Raw genomic sequence first — 23103 nt, forward strand, 5'->3', positions numbered from 1 at the left:
TGTGTGTGTAGAAAACTAAGCTGCTGTAGAAAGGTAAAATCCACGTTTGTTCCTTTGCCCACTTTTGCCTTTGTACTCACCCACTACTGGCATGGAAAGTTACTCAAAAGAAAAAGCAGCAGAAAAATGTCATCCACTTCTGTTCTAGAACAATGGGGGGGGGGGGTTGCTGATGCACAGGGAGCATTTTAAAAGGAGAAATATGTAGCACACTTCCCTCCCAAGAAGAAGTAAAGCAGAATATGTATTCAGTTCTCAATGTCATATTGTTCAGAAACCACATGTGTGAATGTTTCCAAACTGACAGGAACTTTGTGGGTGACTCAGGGTACCAGCAAGGGGTGCACATGGCACAGAAGGGTTTAAAAAAGAAGGACCACCCATTTCTGGATTGTGCATTATTATTTCCCAGAGTAACTGAAACAAAAGCACACATTTTTACTGTGGGAAATAGTCAAAGTTTGAGAGCTACAAATTTCACACATCAGTGCCACATCATGGCTGCCCACTTTCTTCTATGTGGGCTGGGATGTGTCAGGAAAGATAAGCATGTATGCCCTTCCTTCCTCCCAAATTGTGCTTGCCTTGGCTGCTCCTATTGCCTCTGCCAGTTTCAATGTGGCTCAGAAAGCAGGCAAAGAGGAAGGTTCCCGTAACCTGGGTCTGGTTAATCTACATCATGCCAGCACGGCCGCCCAGAAGACCTTCCCAAATGTCTCCAAATTGGGTCCTGCTCTCTAAATTACCGTATCTCTAAATCTGGTTTTGGGAGTTTAGAATTCCTCTATCATAATACACTGCAGCAGTTTTTATTTCCATTTTTGAGGTTTTAATGAATTTCTTCCACTTGTATCACACATTGACAGGAGATTTTGCAGCTTTATGCTGCGCAACATAGAACATGCATTATGCCTAGGAGTGGAGTGGCTGAATCCAGCTCACTAACAGAGTGCACACCTTTCAAGACATTCGTCTATCGTTTGTTGATTTGTTTTCACTGCCTTGCTGAAGACTCCTCCTTGTACTTCTCAGTTTTCCTGGTATATGTCACTGTCAGCACATGATATGCATTTGTTTTATTTGCCATCTGATGCCTGTACAATATTACTATCCTTGAGCCAGTCACTGCCACCTTTTTTGAGGACTCTGGAGGGTGATGCTAGGGTTTTTGTTTCCTTTGTATTCCTTTCCTGAAAGATTTTTTTTTTTAAAAAAAAAGAACAAAACAGGGTGCACATCTGGACCTGGGCGTAATTCACTGCCCTTAAGATTGTGGCTCACAATCACATTAAAGAAATAAGGCACATTTCACAGTCCACCTACAGCAGCATTAGAGATCCCAGAGACTCCCCTTCTCTACCACCACCACGTTTATCTGTCCTATTCACCAAGAAGAAGAAAAGCATATATTTCATTATGGGCAACTTAGGAGCCCAACAAAAAAAAAAAGCAGCACCTCATCCCCATCATCCTCCCTGCCTTTTTCCACTCCTCCAGCGGCTGAGACTTTGCAAAGTTGGTCTCCAACTCTGGAAACCAAGAAAATAAAAAAGACAAAAGTAACTACTTGAGAGAGGTTGCATTTCCCACTGATGAGATGACAGCAACTTCCAATAGCAGACTGGCAAGGGTCGTGACTAGCCTCAGGCATCCACCAGCGTCAGTCCATCGTGCAAGGCACGTTTCCACATGTAGTAAGTGGAACGTGCCGTCAAGGGGAAATGAGCTCTGAACTCTTTGTACGTTGGGAAGGTCTTTGACTCAAAGCGCTGCTGGAGAAACAGCTTGGCCTGGGCTTTGAACTGAGCTGTGGCAATCACATCCATCAGAAACATGCTGTTGTTCTCTGCCATTTGGTAGCCTGGTTTCACGGCACTGTAGGGCTTGGGTGGCTGCTGGTCTACAAGCACTAGAGCACTTTCCTTTTGCTGCAGTGGGCGCAGTTCAAGTTCTGCCTTCCCACTAGTCTCAGCGGTTTTCTTTTCAAAGTTTTCGGAAAGCCCATTTAGGGTAAGGCCGCGCTTCTTGGTTGCTTGGCTGCCGCTTCTCCTCCAAAACCAATAGGCTGTGGAAGAAAGGCTTGGGTAGCGCAGGCGGAACTTGCAGAAGGGAATTTTCCACTGACAGACGCGTTTCTTGGCCGAGTGGCGAAGGTGCTTTTGCCAGATGTGTAGAGATGGGTTGATGCGCATGATAATACGGGACCCTGGATGGTGTCCATTGATCATCTTCTCACTAGGGAGGCTCCCTGGCTTGAATGGCAGGAACGGCTTCTTGTTCATAAGCGGGTTCTGGTTGAGGGAAACAGGCTGAGAAGGCATGAAGCTGGGGTTCTCGTTGATGGCCTTTCTTCTCCAGTTGTAGTAGGTGGACCTGGAGATGCCAGGAAAGCAGCACTTGAAGCTCCTGTAGGGCAGAACAGTATTCATGGAAATGCACCTCTCCAGGTAAGACTTGGCTCCTTGCATGGAAGTCCCATTTTGGTTGGAATTCAAGAGCGGGCTTTTGGGCCCTAGGCCTCCTTCAGACTGTATTGCACCGTATTTGCCTGCAGGGAGATTCTCCTGTTTGTGCTCCTGAGGATCCTTTGGCAGCACAACTTCCGCAGGGGAAGAGGCCCTGCCATTTGTCGCGTTTTGCATCTCGTGCTTCCAGGCATAGTAAGTGGAGCGAGAGATTTCTGGGAACATTTGTCGGAAGTGCTGAAGAGGGACCACCTTGCCCTCTCGGAAGCAGGACTGCAGGAACTGTTTGGCCGCAAATCTGGCAGCCGCCTTCTTCCGATGCTCTTGAGACTGGCGCTTCCATCGATAGAAAGTACTTTTGGTGATGCATAGGTTTGATTGAGTCACCTGGGGATCCTTAGGCAGCAGCTCCAAGGTATTCACCGGTTGCACGGGAGGCTCTGGAGCTGGGATTGTGGCTTCCAGCTCCTCAAGGCCGACCACAGGCACAAAGTACTGTGCTCTGAACAGCTGGGACGAGAGCTGCTGCCCTGACCACATGATATGCAGCGTGGAAACTTGCAAGCCGCACCCCCTGGGTCGGATCAGTCGGTTGAAGTACGGCCGGATCTTTAGGTTGCTCATTGGGTATATGGAATAGATGTTGCACTGCAGCACCGACGCCAGGGCATACATGTGCCACATGTTGGCAAAAGTGCCAGGGAAGCAGGTGGCTTTGATGTCCGCATCAAAAATGGCCTCTAGGATGGCCAAGGGCAAGTTAGTCATCTCAGGGGATTCCTCTGTGCAAAGGGAGTAGCGAGCTGCCTGCAACATCACTTTGGAATCAATCATGCCGTGCAGGTAATACTGCTTGTGCAGCAACATCTCCACCGCTGTGCGCACCTGCAGCTCCAGGCTTAGGCTGCTGTTCCCCCACAGCAGCACGCTGGCAGCCTCAAACAGGTGATTCCCTTCGCCTTTGCAAACCAAAGGCAGCATATTGCAGGGAGCATCTTCTGGGTAGAGGCTTTTGGCAACCCGGTCAACTTCCAGCTCTTCCTGGAACGGCCTCTCACGGTAGCCAGGTAAGGAGAACGAGGACAAAGTCCTCTCGGCTTCTAGGGTTGCGCTGGTGAGTCCCTCCAGCCCAAAGCATTCGGCCGCCTCTTGCAGTTCCTGAAGCACGGACTGCACCAGCTGGTGTCGCTGGATCATCCTGAAAACCACAGAAGAGTTCAGACAATGACGCTGTCACACATTCAGCATTTCCCCATGCAATTTCTTTGGCATTTGGCCTCAGTTACCGAGACTATTGTATTCTACTTAAAAATAAATGGGTCAGTGAGCCTGGCTGTTAACCAGGAGGTTGGTGGTTCAAGCCCACCCAGGTATGGCTGTGGCAGGATTCCTGCATAGCAGGGGGTTGGACTAGATGACCAGCAAGGTCCTTTACAACTCCACAATTCTGTACTCTATGCTTCTATGAAATCAGGTTTTGCAGCAGCCCCAAAATCTGGCCCCCAGTGATCTAAAGCCAACATTTCCCTGAGAGTCCCTCCTTCTAGTTTTGTTCCTGACCTTTAGATTTTCCTTACTGTCGGGCAATCAAGGGGAAACTTTTTAACTGGTCCAGGAATTATGGAAAGCAAATTATTTTTTTAAACTGCTTACTGGCTTGATTTTTCCTGCCTAGAAACCCTGAAAAGGCCTCTTGCTAAGCTGCACACACTGGGAAAATCAGAAATTATGCCTGAGCCAGCCAGCCAGCTTATTGTAGCGTGCTCAGAAGTGTTTCTATTCCTCTAGGGCTGTTTTCATCCTTTATACAAATTTATTAAATAATCATCATCCTTTGCCACCAAGTACTCAATAAAAAGAATAAAAGGTTGCTACCATGCTTGTGAGTATAATGAATGCTTTAAAAGAGTGAAGGGTAACTCATGGGGTATTTTTTTTCAGATCACTTTTAAGTTTTCTCTTTATTTCACCTGAACTGCATAATAAACACACTCTTAATTCATACTGCAGGCAAACAAAAAATGCCTGGCTGGATAAAGAACACAACCGATACTGGAAAGCAGGGCAAAGAAAAATACAGTGGGTGGAGTCTATATGTAGCCCACAATTACCATATAGGCTGTTTTTTCAGTTTCACTTAAGTGATTATAGGGTGGCTGTGATCATGAAAAATCCACCCACAGGAAGGGGAAGTCTTTAGTTAGTAGGCTATTCAGGAGCCTCCATATGAAGTTTTTGTTGCGATCTCACCTGGCTTATTCCCTTATTTTTTCAGAGGGTCCTATTCTTTAATTGCTCCTGTGGTGGTGCATTGTGGTTACGAAGGCTTTCATCATGTGTCACGTCACAAATTAAAAACAAAATTTTCCAAAAACAGCTTTTTTGGGGGGCAGGGTGAATAGCTCTGGGGTCAGTGCACCCATTTGTTCCACCCTGCCTACAGGGCTGCCTTCAAATCTGAGTTTGTGTTTTAGTTACTTAATTACTCACTGCACCTTTTAATTGCTAATCTGTTTAGAACAGCAAGCCTTCTTTCAAGAGACAACCTCAGACTGTACTACTATATTCCTGACTTTTTACAAGCTACAGAAGCCTATTTTCAGATGGTGCTATATTTCACACTTCCAGTCTCCTCTGTCTCAGATATTCTTAGGCCCTAGCACCCAGCATAGAAGATCAAAATATTTGCATAGCAGATCCTTTTTCCTTCTGCTGAAAATAATGAAGAGAAACAGGACCTAGTGCTAGGCAGTAGCAACCTTTATTTATATTTACCAGAAGAAGCACTAAAATCTGCATTCAGACAGCAACAGAATAGGGTCTCAAAGGTGTCCTGGAAAATATATATTCACAGAGGCTGGTTTGGGGACAAAAGTCTTGTCGCATGCAACATACAGCAAGCTTCTAGGACAGTAATGAGGAACCTGTAGCCCCCCAGATGTTCTCAGACAGTATGGCCAATGTTAAGGAACAGTAACCTCCGGAGGGCGACAGGTTTGTCATCATAGCTCCAGGACAAAAGGCACAGGGAACCCTAGAACAGGGGTCAGCAAACTTTTTCAGCAGGGGGCCAGTCCACTGTCCCTCAGACCTTGTGGGGGGCTGGACTATATTTGGGGGGGGGAGGGGAATGAACGAATTCCTATGCCCTACAAATAACCCAGAGATGCATTTTAAATAAAAGCACACATTCTACTCATGTAAAAACACGCTGATTCCCAGACCGTCCGTGGGCCGGATTTAGAAGGCGATTGGGTCGGATCTGGCCCCTGGGCTTTAGTTTGCTTTAGAACCTACTTACAGCTTCATGTTACAATACTGCCATGGTTTTTAGGGTCACATCAATTCAAACTCATAGTTGTCAGTATTAGAATCATAGAATCATAGAGTTGGAAGAGACCACAAGGGCCATTGAGTCCAACCCCCTGCCAAGCAGGAAACACCATCAGAGCACTCCTGACATATGGTTGTCAAGCCTCTGCTTAAAGACCTCCAAAGTAGGAGACTCCACCACACTCCTTGGCAGCAAATTCCACTGTCAAACAGCTCTTACTGTCAGGAAGTTCTTCCTAATGTTTAGGTGGAATCTTCTTTCTTGTAGTTTGGATCCATTGCTCCGTGTCCGCTTGTCTGGAGCAGCAGAAAACAACCTTTCTCCCTCCTCTATGTGACATCCTTTTATATATTTGAACATGGCTATCATATCACCCCTTAACCTCCTCTTCTCCAGGCTAAACATGCCCAGCTCCCTTAGCCGTTCCTCATAAGGCATCGTTTCCAGGCCTTTGACCATTTTGGTTGCCCTCCTCTGGACACGTTCCAGTTTGTCAGTGTCCTTCTTGAATTGTGGTGCCCAGAACTGGACACAGTACTCCAGGTGAGGTCTGACCAGAGCAGAATATAGTGGCACTATTACTTCCCTTGATTGCTTCCCATATTATCCAAAATAATCCTGGATACCCGTAAATTTTATCCAGTTCTTCCCAGTACAGAGGGACATTATTCTGTTTCCACGCAGGCCTACTTTGGGGGTAATTTAAAGCTTCTCTATTCTTCCTCAATCTCTCGGGGGCATTAATTAAAGAAGGCTTCCTCCACCTCAGCCCTCCAGATGTTTCTGGCCTACAACTCCCATGATCCCTAGCTAGCAGGACCAGTGGTCAGGGATGATGGGAATTGTAGTCTCAAAACATCTGGAGGGCCGAGGTGGATGAAGCCTGAATTGAAGCATAGCCACAGAAGGCTATACAAATCCTAAGGTTCTTTTAAAAGTTCATTATTACATTAGCTTGGTAAGAGTGGTGAATGCAGCAGCCCGAGAAGCAAGATGCAACAATGCTCGATTCCCCTGTCAAGTGTGTAATATACAATCGACCCTTCAGACATTAAACAGCAAGCACGACTGGCAGCACAAGGCACACACACTTCTATAGGTAGCTGCACACACTGCAACATCCAATTCTGTTTGTGGTGGATGTCTTATTCATTTATCAGGCCCCCCTCCTCCCTAAAAGGCATTTCAAGTGTCAATAGCAGTGAATCAAACATCTCTCTCTCTCTTAGGAAAAGATGGCACTCAAATATATTGCAATGTTTTAACCCCAGGGATCCAACCAGGGGTGCCATTTAGGATGGCTGTATATCCTTCTCTACCCTTTTGTATTTCCAACTACCCTTCATTATTTCTCAAAAGCATGCCTATATCAAGTCAGCTGACTAGTTATTTTATGCATGGAACAATCTAACCATTTATAACAGCCTCTGCAGTAGGTATATGTGCTAAAAGTATAAATCCCTTTGCCTAAAAAACACCCCACATTACCATTTCACCCATGCTGATAATATTGCTGTAGTTGTCATGAGGTAGGGCTGGCCTGCCAATCAGACTGGTCAAATATTATCAGCTGAACATCATTATTTGACTGCAGCTCATGATGCCTGGAGGATTGGTCTGCGGCCTACTTTGCAAAAATGCCTTTTAAAAAAACATTTGGTTTTGAATAGTGGCCGCTAGCTGGCCTTTAAAAAATAGTTTTGTAATTGAAGGCAGACACTGATGTTCTAGGATAAAAGTGAAAGAGAAGAGCTGTTTTATCAATCATCCCACATGTATAAACACCTCACCTAACATTAAGGTTTTATTTATTTAAATAACTACTTAACAGCAGTTTTCATGCTACTTGACCAGTGAACTAACCAAATATTTTACTTTGTTGTCAGATACTCAACACTTTCTTAAATATAGAAGATATATAAAACACAATGAATACACTTAGTGCTTTTTTGGTTTAATGTTGAACATATCCAAGAATGAAACCTGAAACTATAGTATTAGTCTCAATTTTACTTTCCTTCCTCCCTTCTATGGAAATGGTATCATTTCCAGCTAATACAGGTGAACTAGACACCTTCCTACTTTTAGTCTACAATATTTCAGGCCTTTAAAATAGTTTCCATTGTCTGGGCCTTGCCTTTTAGTTTTTAAGTGTATGTTTTAATTTATTTTATTTTGTTTTTGGAGAGGAGATACCATAATTTTGAGATTTTTGGTTTTATGCTTTATCCTGTGTTCACTTTATTTTTTAGTTTTTTATTGTAAGCTGCCAAGAAAACTTCATGTTACGGGGTAGCAGCCAAAGCTAAAAATAAGTACATTTCGGAATACTTGAGCACTATTGCTGACATTACTTTTTGACCTGGTCATAGTATTGTAGAATAGCCATGCTAAATCTTTCACAGCAAAAAGGCAATGCCTGCAGCATCTTCGAGGACTATGTTTTATTCATTAGAAGCGTGAACTGAGAAAGTTGATTTAGTTTACCCCTTACTTTTCTTCAACCCACCAGTTTATATAACTCACTTCTGCTAACTCACATAAACGACAAAACAAAACTGTGCCAATGGAACCTATGCCACAACAACCCCTCTTTATATTTTCCCAAAATTACTTTATCCCACACAGCCACATCAGGATGTGCTTGCTGAGGAGTCCCATCCAATTCTGTGGGACTAAGCAATCCTAACCCCATTTACCTGGGAGTAAGGCCTACTTAAGTTAATAAGACTAAGTTTTCAGTAGGCATGGTTAAGCTTGCAGCATTAAAAAAATGGGGGTATGGCAGCTCATCTGCTGCAGATTTGGCATGAGAGGTGGAGAGACAGTACAAAATAGTATAATGAATTAAATTAAATTAAATGAGAGCGAGAGAACATTTCGAGTCCCAACGTAGTTCTTCTTGCTGGATTCCGCCAGATCTTCATCAGCAGCACAGAAGTCAGATCGCAGCCAGCCAGGGCCTTGGAAAACTCCATGTTTCCTTCCAGTCCAAGGACAATCTTAAATGAGGTCATGAGTGAAGCCCAGCCAAAGAACTAAGCCCTGTGCCCCCTCTGCCGGCCAGTCTCGCTCGTCCTAAAGTACCGCGGAGAAGCCATCTTTCCAAAGATGGTGGACGCACAGGAATAAACTTGGGAATGAGCTTGGTGAGCGGTTGCTACCCAGTTCAAGATACATAAGGGCACCAATAAAAAGGGGGTGGGGGAAGGAAAGGAAAAACATGATCCTTCAAACAAGAACAGGGTTTTCTTAAAAAACAAAAACCTACAGGAAATTGCCCAGGGGTTAGCCCCAAGACGGATTCCCTGTTCTGCTGAAGAGATGATGGGAGGTTTGTGGGGCGGGACCTAGCAGAGGACAGCCAAAAGTTGCCTCAGGAGATCCTCTGTTAACAAAAGACTATCCTTGGAGAGAGAAGTTGAAAGAGGGAGTGCGCGGGGTGGGGGGAAGAGATATTTGGATCAGCAAACGTGGAGCAAATGGAGGCGACTCTGAATTAAGCAGCTGCATATAGAAAGGGGAGGTAATAACGCGCAGCGCAACTCTGTGCATGTTTACTCAGCCTTGCCGAGTTAATGGGACCTGCTTCCTAAGGTTGCAGGATATTTCCCTAGGTTTGCAGCCCTCATTATATAACCAGGCTGGTGCTCAAGCCTTCCTTGGGTTTGAGTTTGCACTGGCCTACTTTACTGGAGTTCAGCGGAGTCTTTTGGAGGGGTTTAGCGTTCTCTCCAGAAACCGGTTTGCAGACTTCGGAAGTTCTCTCCAACTCACCTTTGCTTGTTGGGCAAAGCCCTGGTGTTGACCCCAACCCGTCCTAAGCAGCTCCTGCTCCTTCCTCCTCTCTCTGCAAAGCTGTTTCCTGGACATTTAAATCCTGGAGCAGGAAGCGTAGCGAGCTCCCCTTTCTCAGCTGTGAGCCTGTGTCCCACATTCAGACTAGAACTGGTTTCAAATCTGGAGTGAACCAATTGGAGTGATTGACTTGTGTGAAAGGATCTCGGCTCCACCCCTCCCCCTCCCCACCAGGAAATAGTCCATCCCCAAGTGTTCTTGTCTATAAGATGAAAGGAGTGCAGATGCAAGGGGTCACTTCCAAAGTTAAAGTGATCCTTGCGATTATCGAAGACACTTAAAGAGACCAGCACTTCCACTGTTAAAATATCACAATTGTTTTCAGAACCTGAGCAAAAAAAAAAGCCAGTGGTGGCGGGGAGGGAAGCCAAAATGCAAAGGCAGCAAAGGGAGGAAATTATGCTCATAGGTAGAAACAATGTACAGGGAAATTGGTTGGACACAATATTGGTACTTGCTCATACTGTATTGTTTCTGCAAATATGTAGGAAAGGGAGAAGCAAAGAATCATAACTTTATTGTGTACCTGACTCAAAACACACATGCACAGGATAACAAAACTGATTGCATTCTGGTTGAAGAAGTGAGAACAAATTGGCAACAGCCTTGCATTTCCAGGAAAGGCATAAGGAGTCCACCTAAATTGTATTTTTGCTCTGATTCATCATAGCTGGAATCATTTCAAAATAGCTGTAGTTGTTCCAGCTTCAATTAAAGTGGTAATTCAGCAGTACAACTGAACCAATATAGCCAGTGTCTATTCTAACCCTAACTCTGGGTTTTTCTTTTTGCAAGGTCTGTTTTGAAAAGGTCTGACCCAGTTTAAGACTTCCCTGCACCATCCTATCAATAGCTTAAGTCCATCCAGAGTTATCACAGCTATGGAGGGATTTTGAAGTTAGGCCTTTCTGGTTCTAGTTATGAAAATAATAATATGCACCCTTACTGGACTCCTGGCCCTGAACCCTTATACTGCAGCTAGTTCCTTAACTTTTCTTGTGAATAACTAGAGATTTGGTTGCTGAGACATAAGAATCTGCCTGTCACAGAACTGCCCGTAAGCATTTTGAGGCATAGAACAAATGCTAAAATTGGATTACTTGGGGGGGGGGGTTGTTTCAATCATAGCATATACCGGTAGTCATTATTCTGAAAATGTTATTGCTATGGAAAGGCTTAAGAGTGCTGGAAGAAATTTGTGAGGAAGAACATCACTTGGTTATCACATAACAGATTGGATGATAAGGGTCTTACCTAAATTATTACTGAGATCCCATGTAGTATAGAAAACAAAATATAGTATTGGCTTGTGTTCAGATCCTTGCACAGACTTGGTCTTACACGGTCACTTTGAACAAATCTGTATAAGATCTAGGAATGTAAAATATTAATGCCCAACTCTGCTGTGCAGGTGGACAAAATAAGGATTGTAAAACACTTTGAAATGGAAAATAAAGCAAATCCATTTGAAATCAGAAGTACAGTGCTGTAAAATCAGTAGAGACAGAACCTTGTAGGATTTGAACAGTTTGGTCAGTGAAACATTACTGATAGAGAACACTTTTCATTAAGATAATTATTAATAATAAAAATGTTTATTGCAGCAGTGCCTACACAAGGACTCAGTGTGCTATGCAGTTCACACACAGAGATTACTAAGTGTTCAGAGGCAAGGATAGCGCTGAGTCAGCTAGGTTGGTAATTAACATAGGAGCTGGAAAAGACACAAAAGAGACTCTCTGAGTCATTCTGTTATGCGGATTGCTAGATACATGAGGAACTCAATGAATAAACAAGTAGCATTTTTTGTCACTGGTCTTTCATTCATTAGATTTGAGATAAGCATATTCTGTCTCTTGATTCTGAGGTTTGGGGGTTGCATGGTGACACAACATAGTCTGCTTATCAACCAACTTGATGTTTTGTATGCATTTGTGGTACAGTATGTTTTTCTTGAGAAAGCACATCGCTCTTCAACAAATTTTGGTGCACAATCCCCCAGCTTGACTTGATTTCCTGTTCTGGATCTAGCTCAGACCTTCTCTGAAGAACAGAATATTGCTTTCTACAACATAAACGCATACTTACCAATTCCTTACATGTCACGAACACATACTAAACATACTACAAGATATGTAGTTACACATATTGACTAATTTGTTCTGCTTTGGTAGTAGCAAGGATCCTTAGCAGGGCACTGGAGCCTCAACCCTCTGTACAGTGGTACCTCAGGTTAAGTACTTAATTCGTTCCGGAGGTCTGTACTTAGCCTGAAACTGTTCTTAACCTGAAGCATCACTTTAGCTAATGGGGCCTCCTGCTGCTGCTGCTGCTGCTGCCGCGCCGCCAGAGCACAATTTCTGTTCTCATCCTGAGGCAAAGTTATTAACCTTAAGCACTATTTCTGGGTTAGCGGAGTCTGTAACCTGAAGCGTATGTAACCCGAGGTATCACTGTACAGGAAATTCCTCTGACATCAAAGATTTTGCAGAGTGCCTCCAAATCTCCAGGTTTATCTTTACCGTTTTAAGGGCTCAGAACCTTGATTTAAAAGGGATAAGAGCTGAGTTTTTCAGAAATTCTACTGCAATAATAACTTGTCTGCTTTCTCTGCACATGTGCAGAATCCCACTAGGAGTTACACACAACAGATAACAAAAATGAGGACAGAGCCGCCCAATACAGGGCATCAACACTTAGGCTCCAATGTTGACACTGGAAACTCTGCTTTGACCTCAGGTAGAGCTCTGGGTGGTTTCAAGTCCCCCGTTCCCCCCCCCCCCGCCCAAGCTACTTTTCCATAACTAGTAAGAGGTGGATGGATGAGTTGGGAAGGAATCAGAAAGATGAGGAAAGTTTTCCCTTCATCTTGTTTCTATCCTTCCTTCCTCCTGTTTCTCTCTCCCTCCCCTCCCTACTGTAGAAGATTAGGGTTGGTGAAATACATGAGATATGAGTTCAAGTTTCACTTCCTCCATGGACTCATTGTGTGGCATTCACCAAGTCACTACAGCACAGCCTTTGTGAATAGTGTCCTGCTCACCGGTAGAGGAAGAATTCTATGGCACCTTGAAACTAATGGCAGCTATTATTATGCAAGACTGGAAATCAATTTACAAACTAGGAATGCAATATATATACAGTGGTACCTCGGGTTAAGTACTTAATTTGTTCCGGAGGTCCGTACTTAACCTGAAACTGTTCTCAACCTGAAACACCACTTTAGCTAATGGGGCCTCCTGCTGCCGCTGCGCCGCCGGAGCACAATTTCTGTTCTCATCCTGAAGCAAAGTTCTTAACCTGAAGCACTATTTCTGGGTTAGCGGAGTCTGTAACCTGAAGCGTATGTAACCTGAAGCGTATGTAACCTGAGGTACCACTGTATAAACAATTATATAAATATATAGCTAAGTATTTGCCAGCAGCAACCTGGAGAAAAATTGCAAGAGTCATAGACCAGAGCAGGCTTCTTCAACCTTGGCCCTCCAGATGTTTTTGGCCTACAACTCCCTAGCTAGCAGGACCAGTGGTCAGGGATGATGGGAATTGTAGTCTCAAAACATCTGGAGGGCCAAGGTTGAGGAAGCCTGGACTAGAGCATGCTCAATGTTGATGTCAGTCATTGCTCCTGGTTGTTTGTTTGACAGAATAGAATAAATATAATTAATCAGTCCTGATTTAAATCATTTTAAATTTGAACATGCTGAGGATAGTGCAGGAAATTTTGGGAAATAATTAAGGGAATCAGATGGCCAGAGAAATAAAATCTCCATTGCAAACGTTATATTGCAAACAAATACTGCAGCAAGTTTGCAGCAAATCCATCAGTGGGACACGATATCTGAGGAGGTCAAATGGGACTTTTTGCCCCCCAAATTTTTTTATTCATTTTATAACACAAATAAAAAACACAAAACAGTAAAGACAAACAATATGAAAAATTCTCGTCATATCCTTATTTTTCTAAACATTGTTAAGCGGGCTTCCCCAAGTCCCACCTATCTGATTTTCATTTTACTTCATATTTAGCAGTTTACATATATCATAATTTCTAACCATCTTTTTTTTTAATCACACTTAAAATAACTTCACATTTTATCACTTATAAATAATACTATTTTAAAATACCCTGTCTTCTACTTCTAACCCTACTGCCTATAGCCACTTCCAAAGCTATTCTAAGGTTTAAGTATTAACATATTTTTTCAAATATTCCTTACACTTCTTCCAGTCTTATTCCGCCGTCTCTTCTCTCTGGTCTCGGAGTCTCCCGGTCAGTTCAGCAAGTTCCATATAGTCCATCATCTTCATCTGCCATTCTTCGATAGTTGGTAAATCTTGTTTCTTCCAATTCTTCGCTAACAATATTCTCACAGCTGTTGTGGCATGCAGAAAAAAAGGAACATCCTTTTTGGGGATTTCACCCCCACTATACCAAGTAAAAAGGCTTCTGGTTTTTTAATAAATGTGTTTTTCAACACTTTTTTCAATTCATTATAAATCCTTTCCCAGAAGTCTTTTACCTTGGGGCACGTCCACCACATGTGGTAAAAGGTTCCTTCTTTTTCTCTACATTTCCAGCATTTATTATCATGAGTATGATACATTTTTGCTAACTTCACTGGTGTTAAATACCATCTGTACATAATTTTCATCAAATTTTCTCTTAATACATTACAAGCTTTAAATTTGATTCCCTTTTTCCACAATTTCTCCCAATCCACCATCACGATATTGTGCCCCACATCCCTGGCCCATTCAATCATTACAGATTTCACTTGTTCGTCTTTCGTATGCCATTCCAGCAATAAATTATACATCTTAGATAGGTTTTGGTTTTTGTATCTGGTAATTCCGTTTCCAGTTTGGATTTCTCTGTTTGAAAACCGATTTTCTTATCCATTTTAAACACCTCGTTTATCTGGATGTACTGGAACCAATAATCTAATTTATCTTTCAACTGATCATAAGGTTTTAATCTAAATTGGTCCCCTACTTTCATCAAAATATCATTATACTTCAACCACGTATCTTTCATATTCAACCTTTTATATGTCTTAGCTTCCAATGGTGATATCCACTTGGGTGTTTTCCTTTCTAACAAATCCCTGTATCTTATCCAAACATTGTACAAAGATTTTCTAATTATATGATTTTTAAATCGTTTGTGAGCTTTTATCTTGTCATACCATAAATATGCATGCAAATCAAATACATTATCAAACCCTTCCAAATCTAGAACATCTGTATCTTCCAATAAAAACCATTCTTTCAACCAGCAAAAGGCTGCAGCTTCAAAACAGATCCTTAAATCTGGCAGGGAGAAACCCCCTCTCTCTTTCACATCTGTTAATAATTTAAACTTAATTCTGGGTTTTTTCTCCTGCCAGATAAATGTAGATAATACCTTTTGCCATCCCTTAAAACAATTCAGCTTATCAATGATAGGAAGTACTTGGAACAAAAATAACAACTTAGGCAATACATTCATCTTTATCGCAGAAATTCGGCCCAACAAAGATAGTTTCAACCTTGTCCAGATAGCCAAATCTCTCTTGATATCTTTCCATAACTTTTCATAGTTATCTTTGTACAAATTCAATTTTTTTGCAGTCATATTTACACCCAGATATTTCACCTTTTTCACAAACTTCAGCCCTGTGGTTTCCTCTAAATTAAGTTTTTCAGGTATCGTTATTTTTTTTCTAAAACTTTGGTTTTATTCTTATTCAATTTGACACCTGCAACTTGTCCGAACTCTTGAATTATTTTCAGTGCTTTGATTGCACTGGTCTCAGGGTCCTGTAAAGTCAATACCAAATCATCAGCAAAGGCTTTTAACTTATATTGTTTAGTTCCAACTACTAGGCCTTTAACTTCCTCCTCTTATCATATTCAACAAATGGGACTTATTTGGTCCAGTGGGCGCGGGGACGCCAGGCAGGGTTGTTGTTTTTTATTATTATTTCCCACAGTTTTTGGCGCTCTGCAGAAATGCAGGAACCGTTAAAGGGCTGGGGCTCTGCCAAGCAGTCTAGGCGAGACGGGTACAGGAGCCTGAGAGAACAAAACGTTGGCAATGCAAGTAGAATGGAAGGGAGTCAGCCCATAGTCAACTTTTGCATATCCAGTTGGCCCTGCCTGCCTACTGGGCTTTCTCCCTTCTCCCAACCACCTCCCACTAGTAACTGCCTTTTTTCCCCTCAGCCACACTGTCCATTTGTGACATCACAGGAAGTTTGTAGCCAGTGGCAACTGCTGGGGACGCATCTGCACATCCTCCCATCCTGGTACTGGAAAGGGGAATGTCCTGAACGTTACTTAGACGTATTTAGAAATACATTGATTTAGAAGTAGAAGATGGCTTGCTTAAGCTCTGCTGTCCCCTTCATTGCTGCTTTCGGGGAAAGCCTCATCGGCTTCTGACATCCATGAAAGGCAAACACAGATACGGTGAGGGGAATGGCCCTCATTCGACAGTATCATCCAGCCACCTCAATTGGCCAGCCTGCCAACCTCACTGGCTTCCACCCATGAATATCCAGTGGTTCATTCTCCCAGAGCCTGGAGGGCAGCCTACACCGCTATCTGAACATGCAATTGCCAGTCATACCGTATCTGGTGGGTGACCTATGTCCACTCTCCATTCACACTTACCCAGCATCAGTCCACAAATATCCACACAGCTTTTGTCAACAGCCTTTTGAAGGTGAATTTCAATCAGCTTACATACACAAACTTCAGCCTCCTTCAGCCCTGTGGCATCCCGGGCATCCACATGCTAATCACAGCTTCTGCCCACCAACACCTACCAGCTTCCGCCAGGTCCATCGACAGCTTCCAACCATGGATATCTGCCGCTTTCAAGCCACGGTCCTGCTCAGAAGGTACACTTGCCTTCTCGTTGCTCCACAGCATCTCATTAACGGATGATGGCCTCCTTCCATTTGCCACTTTGCCTCCATGTGGAAGGAGACCACCGAGTACTGAATAACACAGCTGTTGTCCACTGTGTCCTCTTCAAGCTTTTGCCTTGGCTTTCCCCTTGGGCCACTTTTGTATATACACCGAGTTGCCATGTGCTTTTGTGACATCACAGGGCGTCCATAGCCAATCACAGCAGCTGGAGAGGCACCATCATCATCACCTCCTCAGGCCTCACAATGGTGGGTGCAGCTCAGCAGCCATTTCCCCTTTGCTTGTTAGTATGTACAGCTCACTCCTTATCTGTAATGACACCAGAGAAAGGCATGCCATAAATCGTGGGGGGTCATTTTTCATCCTGACAGCTGCATTTCCTCGGGTCAGATTTTCCATGTATGGGAGCCAACTCCTAAGGGCCGAGGTCCCTTCACCTCCCCCCAAAAAAATATTGATTAGTTGCATCAGGTGTGCTTGAGAAAACACCTGTTTTTGTGCTATTGTGAGGGATTCTGTTCAGGGGGTTGAATACAGTGGATGCTCGGGTTGCGAACGTGATCCATGTGGGAGGCACGTTCACAATCCACAGCGTTCACAACCCGCAGCACCGCATCTTCGCACATGCAGGTTGAGATTCAGCGCTTCTGCGCATGCGCAAAGCGCGATTTAGCGCTTCTGCGCAAGTGCGAGCACCAAAACCCAAAAGTAACCTGTTCCGGTACTTCCAGATTTGGCGTGGTGCACAACCCGAAAACGCACAACCTGAAGCGTCTGTAACCCGAGGTATAACTGTAACAGACTGGAGACAGGGGCGTATTAAGGAGGCGGGTCGCCCCTAGTACCACCCAGGGGGGTGACAAGATGGCCCGCTGCCCCCCCCCAGCTGTAGAGCGGCCTAGGGGGTGCGCGCAGTCAGCATGGACGCTGCTCAGGCAGTGTCTGTACGGGCTGCCCCCCACGTGTGCCATTCATACAGGTGTCCATACGGGCTGCTGCTCGCAAGGCGACCGTACAGCTGCTGCGCGTCCACTGCCTGCCAGTTCTCCCCACCCCTCAGTGTCCCACCCCGGATGCCGGAGACGGTTCCTCCGCCACTGACTGGAGAAGCCAGTATAAGTTGCAATTCAGCTGAATTTGGGGGAACCACTTGAAGCATCTTCTGTGTTGAGCTATTTAATAAAATAAAAAAGGGACTTGTTTTAAAATAATTAATAATCATTTCTTCCCATTGGAGCCTATCCTGAGTATTAAAAAAGTATATATAAGCCCAATGACTCTCCAAAACCAATGACATGGTTGCACCTGCATTATGTGAAAACAGTTCTTTTTTAACATGGACACAGTTTACTATGATATAAAGATTTGGTAGTGATAATAGAAACTTAAATTATAACCCAATAAAGTTTAACACTGTTATTACCTCAGCTTATTATGGGTAGCTGTAAACATCTCCACTGTTGTAGATTTGGCATTGATAACACGTCTACTCAGAAGCAAATCCTACAGAATTCAATGAGGCTTAAAGGTAAAGGGACCCCTGACCGTTAGGTCCAGTCGTGGCCGACTCTGGGGCTATGGCGCTTTACTGGCCAAGGGAGCCGGCATACAGCTTCCGGGTCATGTGGCCAGCATGACTAAGCCGCTTCTGGAGAACCAGAGCAGCACACGGAAACGCCATTTACCTTCCCGCCAGAGCAATACCTATTTATCTACTTACACTTCGTGCTTTCGAACTGCTAGGTTGGCAGGGTCAATGGGACTTACTCCTCGGTAATTGGGCAATAGCACTGCAGCATAAGGTTACAATCTATACATGCTTATATATGGATAAACCTGCAATTCTAAATACAGTTCTTGGGGAGAGTAAGCTCTTTTGAGCAAAATGGGACTTTTGTCTGTTTAGGATTGCAGAGTTTCTCAAACAGCATAAGGTTGTAGATCAAATTAATGCTTTTGGTTTAATCAGCATACCTTCCCCCGTCTAGATAATTGAATCAGTCATTTATTTACTTCAGCATGATTGTTCAGTGCAGCACAGAGATCAAAAACCTGTTTGGAAAGGAAACTCATCGATTGTGTGCTGAAAAATTGCCCTGTCTTTCTAGCAAAGGCGGAAGGTTGCAGCTAGATAAAGTATAGAAAGCCAAAGGGTTCTTGGTGAATCACTGATAGACTGCCAATTCCCACAACTCTGCGTGTATGGAGAGAAGGGTGTGAAAATGATTTCAGAAGGCTTTGGTTTAATCTCTTTCTGCTTCTGCCTGCTTCTTGGAAGAACTATACGCAGGGAGTTTGATATTGTGAAGCCCTCTTTCTCAAACTTTTTATACCTGTTCTGCCTTCCCACCTCCTGCCCATTCAGCACCAACTATTTAGTCCACAACAGAGCAGACAGAAATTATTGTATACAGTCATGTGTATGTAAGTTGCTGTATTAGTGTGAATTGGGGCAATAACTCAATGGAGGCATTAGAACAGGGGTCAGCAAACTTTTTCAGCAAGGGGCCGGTACACTGTACCTCAGACCTTGTGGAGGGCTGGACTATATTTTGAAAAATAATAATAATGAACAAATTCCTATGTCCCACAAATAACCCAGAGATGCATTTTAAATAAAAGGGCACATTCTACTCATGTAAAAACACGCTGATTCCCGGACCGTCCACTGGCTGGATTTAGAAGGCAATTGGGCCAGATCCAGCCCCAGGCCTTAGGTTGCCTACCCATGCATTAGAAAGACCTAGTAGATTCAGTGGGATACAGGATTTTAGAGTGTATGACTGGGATCAGTGAGGCCTGAATTCAAATCCCTACTCAGCCGTGAAACTCACTTGGGCTGGCCACTGTTTTTCACCTTAAATTTGTTGTGAAAGGGAGCACCATACAGGCATGTCCAAAGTCTGTTTTGGGGGCCTAATCCAGCCTTTCAGTCAATTTAATCCAGCCCCTGTGGCAGTATATGTCCTGGGGTAAAATCCTTTAAAAAGCTCAGAAACTTCAACCCAAAAAAGAAGCTGGACAACTCTGGGGTAAAACTGTAAAAAAACAAACAAACAAAAAAACTCAGCAACTTTGGTCGGACCCCACGCATGTTCACTTCATCAAATGTGGCCCTCTTTGTAACAACGTTTGGGCACCCCAGATTGTATGTAGCATTGAGCCATCTTGAGGAAAGGCAAGATTTAAAAAATAGATAAATACCTGACCTATTTAAACCACACTCTAGAAAGCATTACTAGAATACAGCAGTACAGATGGGATGATAAGATAAACTGTACATATTCAGTGCTAAACATAGGCGCCGACTCCATGGGGCTTGAGGGGGCCCGAGCCCCCTCAAAAATTCGTTTGGGGGGGCTCCGCCCCCCCAATAATCTCCGGCGCCCCTCCAGCAGAGCGCCATCGCCGCCCCTCCCCCAGCCCAAAATGCACAGGGTCGGGCTGCATGCCTCCTGCCCTCCCTCCCGAGCAAAAGCTCCACCCAATTTCCGCTCCGGAGCTGATTAATAGGCGCAGCACGCTCTCCCCTATTCGCTCACGAGGAGGCAGCACCACTTTATTTGCATATTCATCTGCTTATTTATTATTCATGAGCTTTCCCGCCCCCGCCCCGCCCCAATATTTTTTATAAGTCCGCGTCCCTGGTGCTAAAGCACATTCAACCCATTTCTGTCGTGGCCGGTAAAGATTTTTCTGATGTGGGAAGTGACACAATAGAGTATGGAGTGAAAATTAAGTGTTCACAGAATCAGTTATCTGGCATGAAATAGTAAACTGCATCTGACGTGAGGCAGATTATTTTTCTGTCAGTCCTATAAAGATCCAACTCCCCCACACACACACACACACCCAGCCTGCAGTGGGGCTCATTTATGCTGCAGAGAGCTGTTTGCAAAGCAAATATCCTCAAGATGACTCAAGAGAACATGCTTAGCAATTTTCTGCAGTTAGACCAATGCACTCACCCTTCCCTCAAAGTCACTTGTCATAAAATTGTAGAATTGTAGAGTTGGAAGGGATCCCAAGGGTCATCTAGTCCAATGCCTTGCAATGTAGGAATCTCATCTCGGCTGTATTCACGCTATATCTTGAAGGCACATTTGAATCACATGCTTTCCCTCAAATAATTCTGGGAACTGTGGTCTGTTAAGATTTGCTAGGAATTTTAACTCTGTAAAAGATAAACTAGAGTGCCCAGAATTCATTGAGGGAATTCCTTCATTTGATGAGTCAACCCCTGGGCATGAACAAAGTCCCTCCAGTTTTGCAGTCCATGAAATTGTAACAGTGTGATGTCCTTTTCCACCTTGCAGATGTGTGGTCAGTGTGTTTTCATTGTTGTTTATGTGTTAAAATGTATCCCAATAAACATTTAGCCATTGCAAATTCAAAATGAGAAAGCAACGTATGTTCTTCAAAACTTCCCAATAATATTTTGATTAGAAGGGCAACAGTAGATCTGATGTACAGAGCAATCCTTTAAGACAACACCATTAACAAAAGTGTTGCCTATTTAGGGCTACTATCCCCCACCCCACATTTTCTTTCTCTCTCCTCTCTCCCCCCACTTCTCTCTCCCCCCAACCTCACCACCATGCACAGGACAGCAATGTCTCACATCAAATGTTACTGACACATAGAAAGGACTCTATGAACTGAAAACAGAGATGTTATATGTACAGTGGTACCTCAGGTTACATACGCTTCAGGTTACATACACTTCAGGTTACCGACTCCGCTAACCCAGAAATAGTTCTTCAGGTTAAGAACTTTGCTTCAGGATGAGAACAGAAATCGTGCTCTGGCAGCGCGGCGGCAGCAGGAGGCCCAATTAGCTAAAGTGGTGCCTCAGGTTAAGAACAGTTTCAGGTCAAGAACGGACCTCCGGAATGAATTAAATACTTAACCCAAGGTAACACTGTACCTTTGTTATCCATGAAAATCTTTTAATAACAACACTTTTTTGATGTTTTTATGCCATCACATTACGAGCTGGTAATGCGCATGTAATAATGTGCAGAACTCTGGAACCAATGAGGCACTAGACTATTACGTTAAAAGAAGGGGGGGGGACCCAACTGTGATTATAGGACAAAAATAATGTGTGTTTCATAAGGAGTCATATAAGCTTTTATATTCAGCTCGATCTAGGCTAAGTACACACCATAGATTTAAAGTGCATTTTCCCTCCCAAAGAATCATAGGAAGTATAGTTTAAGAGTGCTGGGAATTGTAGCTCTTTGAGGGGTAAGCAACAGTTCTCAGGAGGGGAGTGCGAATCCTGCATGCTTTAATGTGCTTTAAATGTGCCCCCTAATCCTGTAAGAGGTGGGGCATCCTCAGCATCTTGCAGAACTGAGCATTTAAGTGGAATAAAAAGGATAGTTCACGTCCACAACATACATTTAAAGACTTTTAAAGGTCATGACTTCACCCCAATAATCCTGGGAATGGCAATTTGTTAAAGTTGCTTGGAACTGTAGCTCAGTGAGGGGTAAACAGTTCCTGACAGTCTTTTGAGGGAGCCATGTGCTTTAATTGTATGGTGTGGGTGTTAGAGAGACGGGAGGGGAGGAATTGATTGAACAGTGACTTTTGCAGCATACTAATTTGCACAAAGTCATGACATAAAACTATAATAGGACATTATGACACCAGATTCAAGAAAGGCGAAGGAGCCTCTTTGAACAGCTATTTTGTTTACTTCCAGCCCTTTGTTACCTGAGGAGATATTGACAAATCAGAGGGCTCAAAGTCTGGACAAAGCTGCTGAAACGCTGATGTGAGTGATTTACAGCAAAAGATTGAATTAGTTTATTCAGCCTATCTGTGTCTAAATGATGAGTGAAAGGGAAGGAAAAGAGAATTTCTGGAAGCTGTAAATCTTTAAAGCGGCTAGGAGAATTTATTACGAGTGAGCAACATACAGTTCATGGAGTATAACAAAGAAACAAACAACAACAACCAGTGACTGAATTTTAGAATAAAGACAGTGTGAGTTTGGAAATCAGATATCCCAAGGAAAACAGCAAGGCAGAACAAAGGAGCAAAAACTCATTTTTACAGTAAAAAAGGATTGATTTTGCAGCCTTCAAAGCACTTTTTAAGGATCCAATTGCTTATTTTTAAAGTGGGGTAAATTACGGTATTAGTCCTCGCACTGCAGAGAACCGGCTGAAAGTGATATGCTGATTTTCACTAATATTTTATTCTATGAAAGCCTCTAGTATATTTACATTTGCATCTGATAACATCTTACTGATATTAGCTCTACTTCCCAGGTTTCGCTCCCCACAGCACAGGTACCAAACACTAGTAAACATTTCACAAGTCCTTCTCTCCCCACCCCCACCACTTCGTCCTGCTCCACTTTTAGAATTTTTTTTTAATCTGATTGTGCACACACCAACATAAACATCAAACAGATTCTAGAGCCTATTCCTTGTTCAATTTGTGCATCACTTTGATAATATTAAACAAAGTCATCTTTTAAAACATTTTTCCTTCCTCCCTTCAGATTTTGCA

At 43.5% G+C, this 23103-nt stretch overlaps 1 protein-coding gene and 2 long non-coding RNA genes across 5 annotated transcripts in view; 1 reads left to right on the forward strand and 2 right to left on the reverse strand.

Annotated features, from left to right (window-relative positions):
• LOC309538775 overlaps nucleotides 1-21170 on the reverse strand; it is a 247682-nt gene extending 226512 nt beyond the window's left edge. Inside the window, exons 1-2 of the long non-coding RNA XR_014222333.1 lie at nucleotides 20544-21170; nucleotides 12084-16884 (exon numbers count right to left, since the gene is read on the reverse strand). This is a non-coding gene — a long non-coding RNA (uncharacterized lncRNA). The remainder of the gene's footprint in view (nucleotides 1-12083; nucleotides 16885-20543) is intronic.
• VRTN (vertebrae development associated) lies at nucleotides 741-16605 on the reverse strand. Of its 3 annotated transcripts, none has more exons than XM_082232782.1 (2): nucleotides 13878-13926; nucleotides 741-3663 (listed from the first exon to the last, which is right to left on the reverse strand). In XM_082232782.1, exon 2 carries the CDS (start codon nucleotides 3660-3662, stop codon nucleotides 1644-1646), a length of 2019 nt encoding a protein of 672 aa, XP_082088908.1. In that variant the 5' UTR covers nucleotide 3663; nucleotides 13878-13926; the 3' UTR covers nucleotides 741-1643. The 3 variants fall into 3 exon arrangements, with proteins under 3 accessions (XP_082088908.1, XP_082088909.1, XP_082088907.1); XM_082232783.1 differs by lacking the exon at nucleotides 13878-13926 and adding an exon at nucleotides 16470-16605 and having other exon boundaries at nucleotides 742-3663; XM_082232781.1 differs by lacking the exon at nucleotides 13878-13926 and adding an exon at nucleotides 9577-9762 and having other exon boundaries at nucleotides 742-3663.
• Nucleotides 16701-22797, forward strand: LOC309539036. Its single transcript, XR_014222616.1, has 2 exons — nucleotides 16701-16823; nucleotides 22289-22797. It is a non-coding gene; the product is annotated as an uncharacterized lncRNA (long non-coding RNA).
• The last annotated feature ends 306 nt before the right edge of the window (nucleotides 22798-23103 follow it).

Source organism: Podarcis vaucheri (genome assembly GCF_965113315.1).
Source record: "Podarcis vaucheri genome assembly, chromosome: 1".
NCBI lineage: Eukaryota > Metazoa > Chordata > Lepidosauria > Squamata > Lacertidae > Podarcis > Podarcis vaucheri.

Bases quoted from the DNA above. Each gene is read 5' to 3' on its own strand.
- VRTN (XM_082232782.1), bottom strand. From the start codon at position 3,662: ATGATCCAGCGACACCAGCTGGTGCAGTCCGTGCTTCAGGAACTGCAA.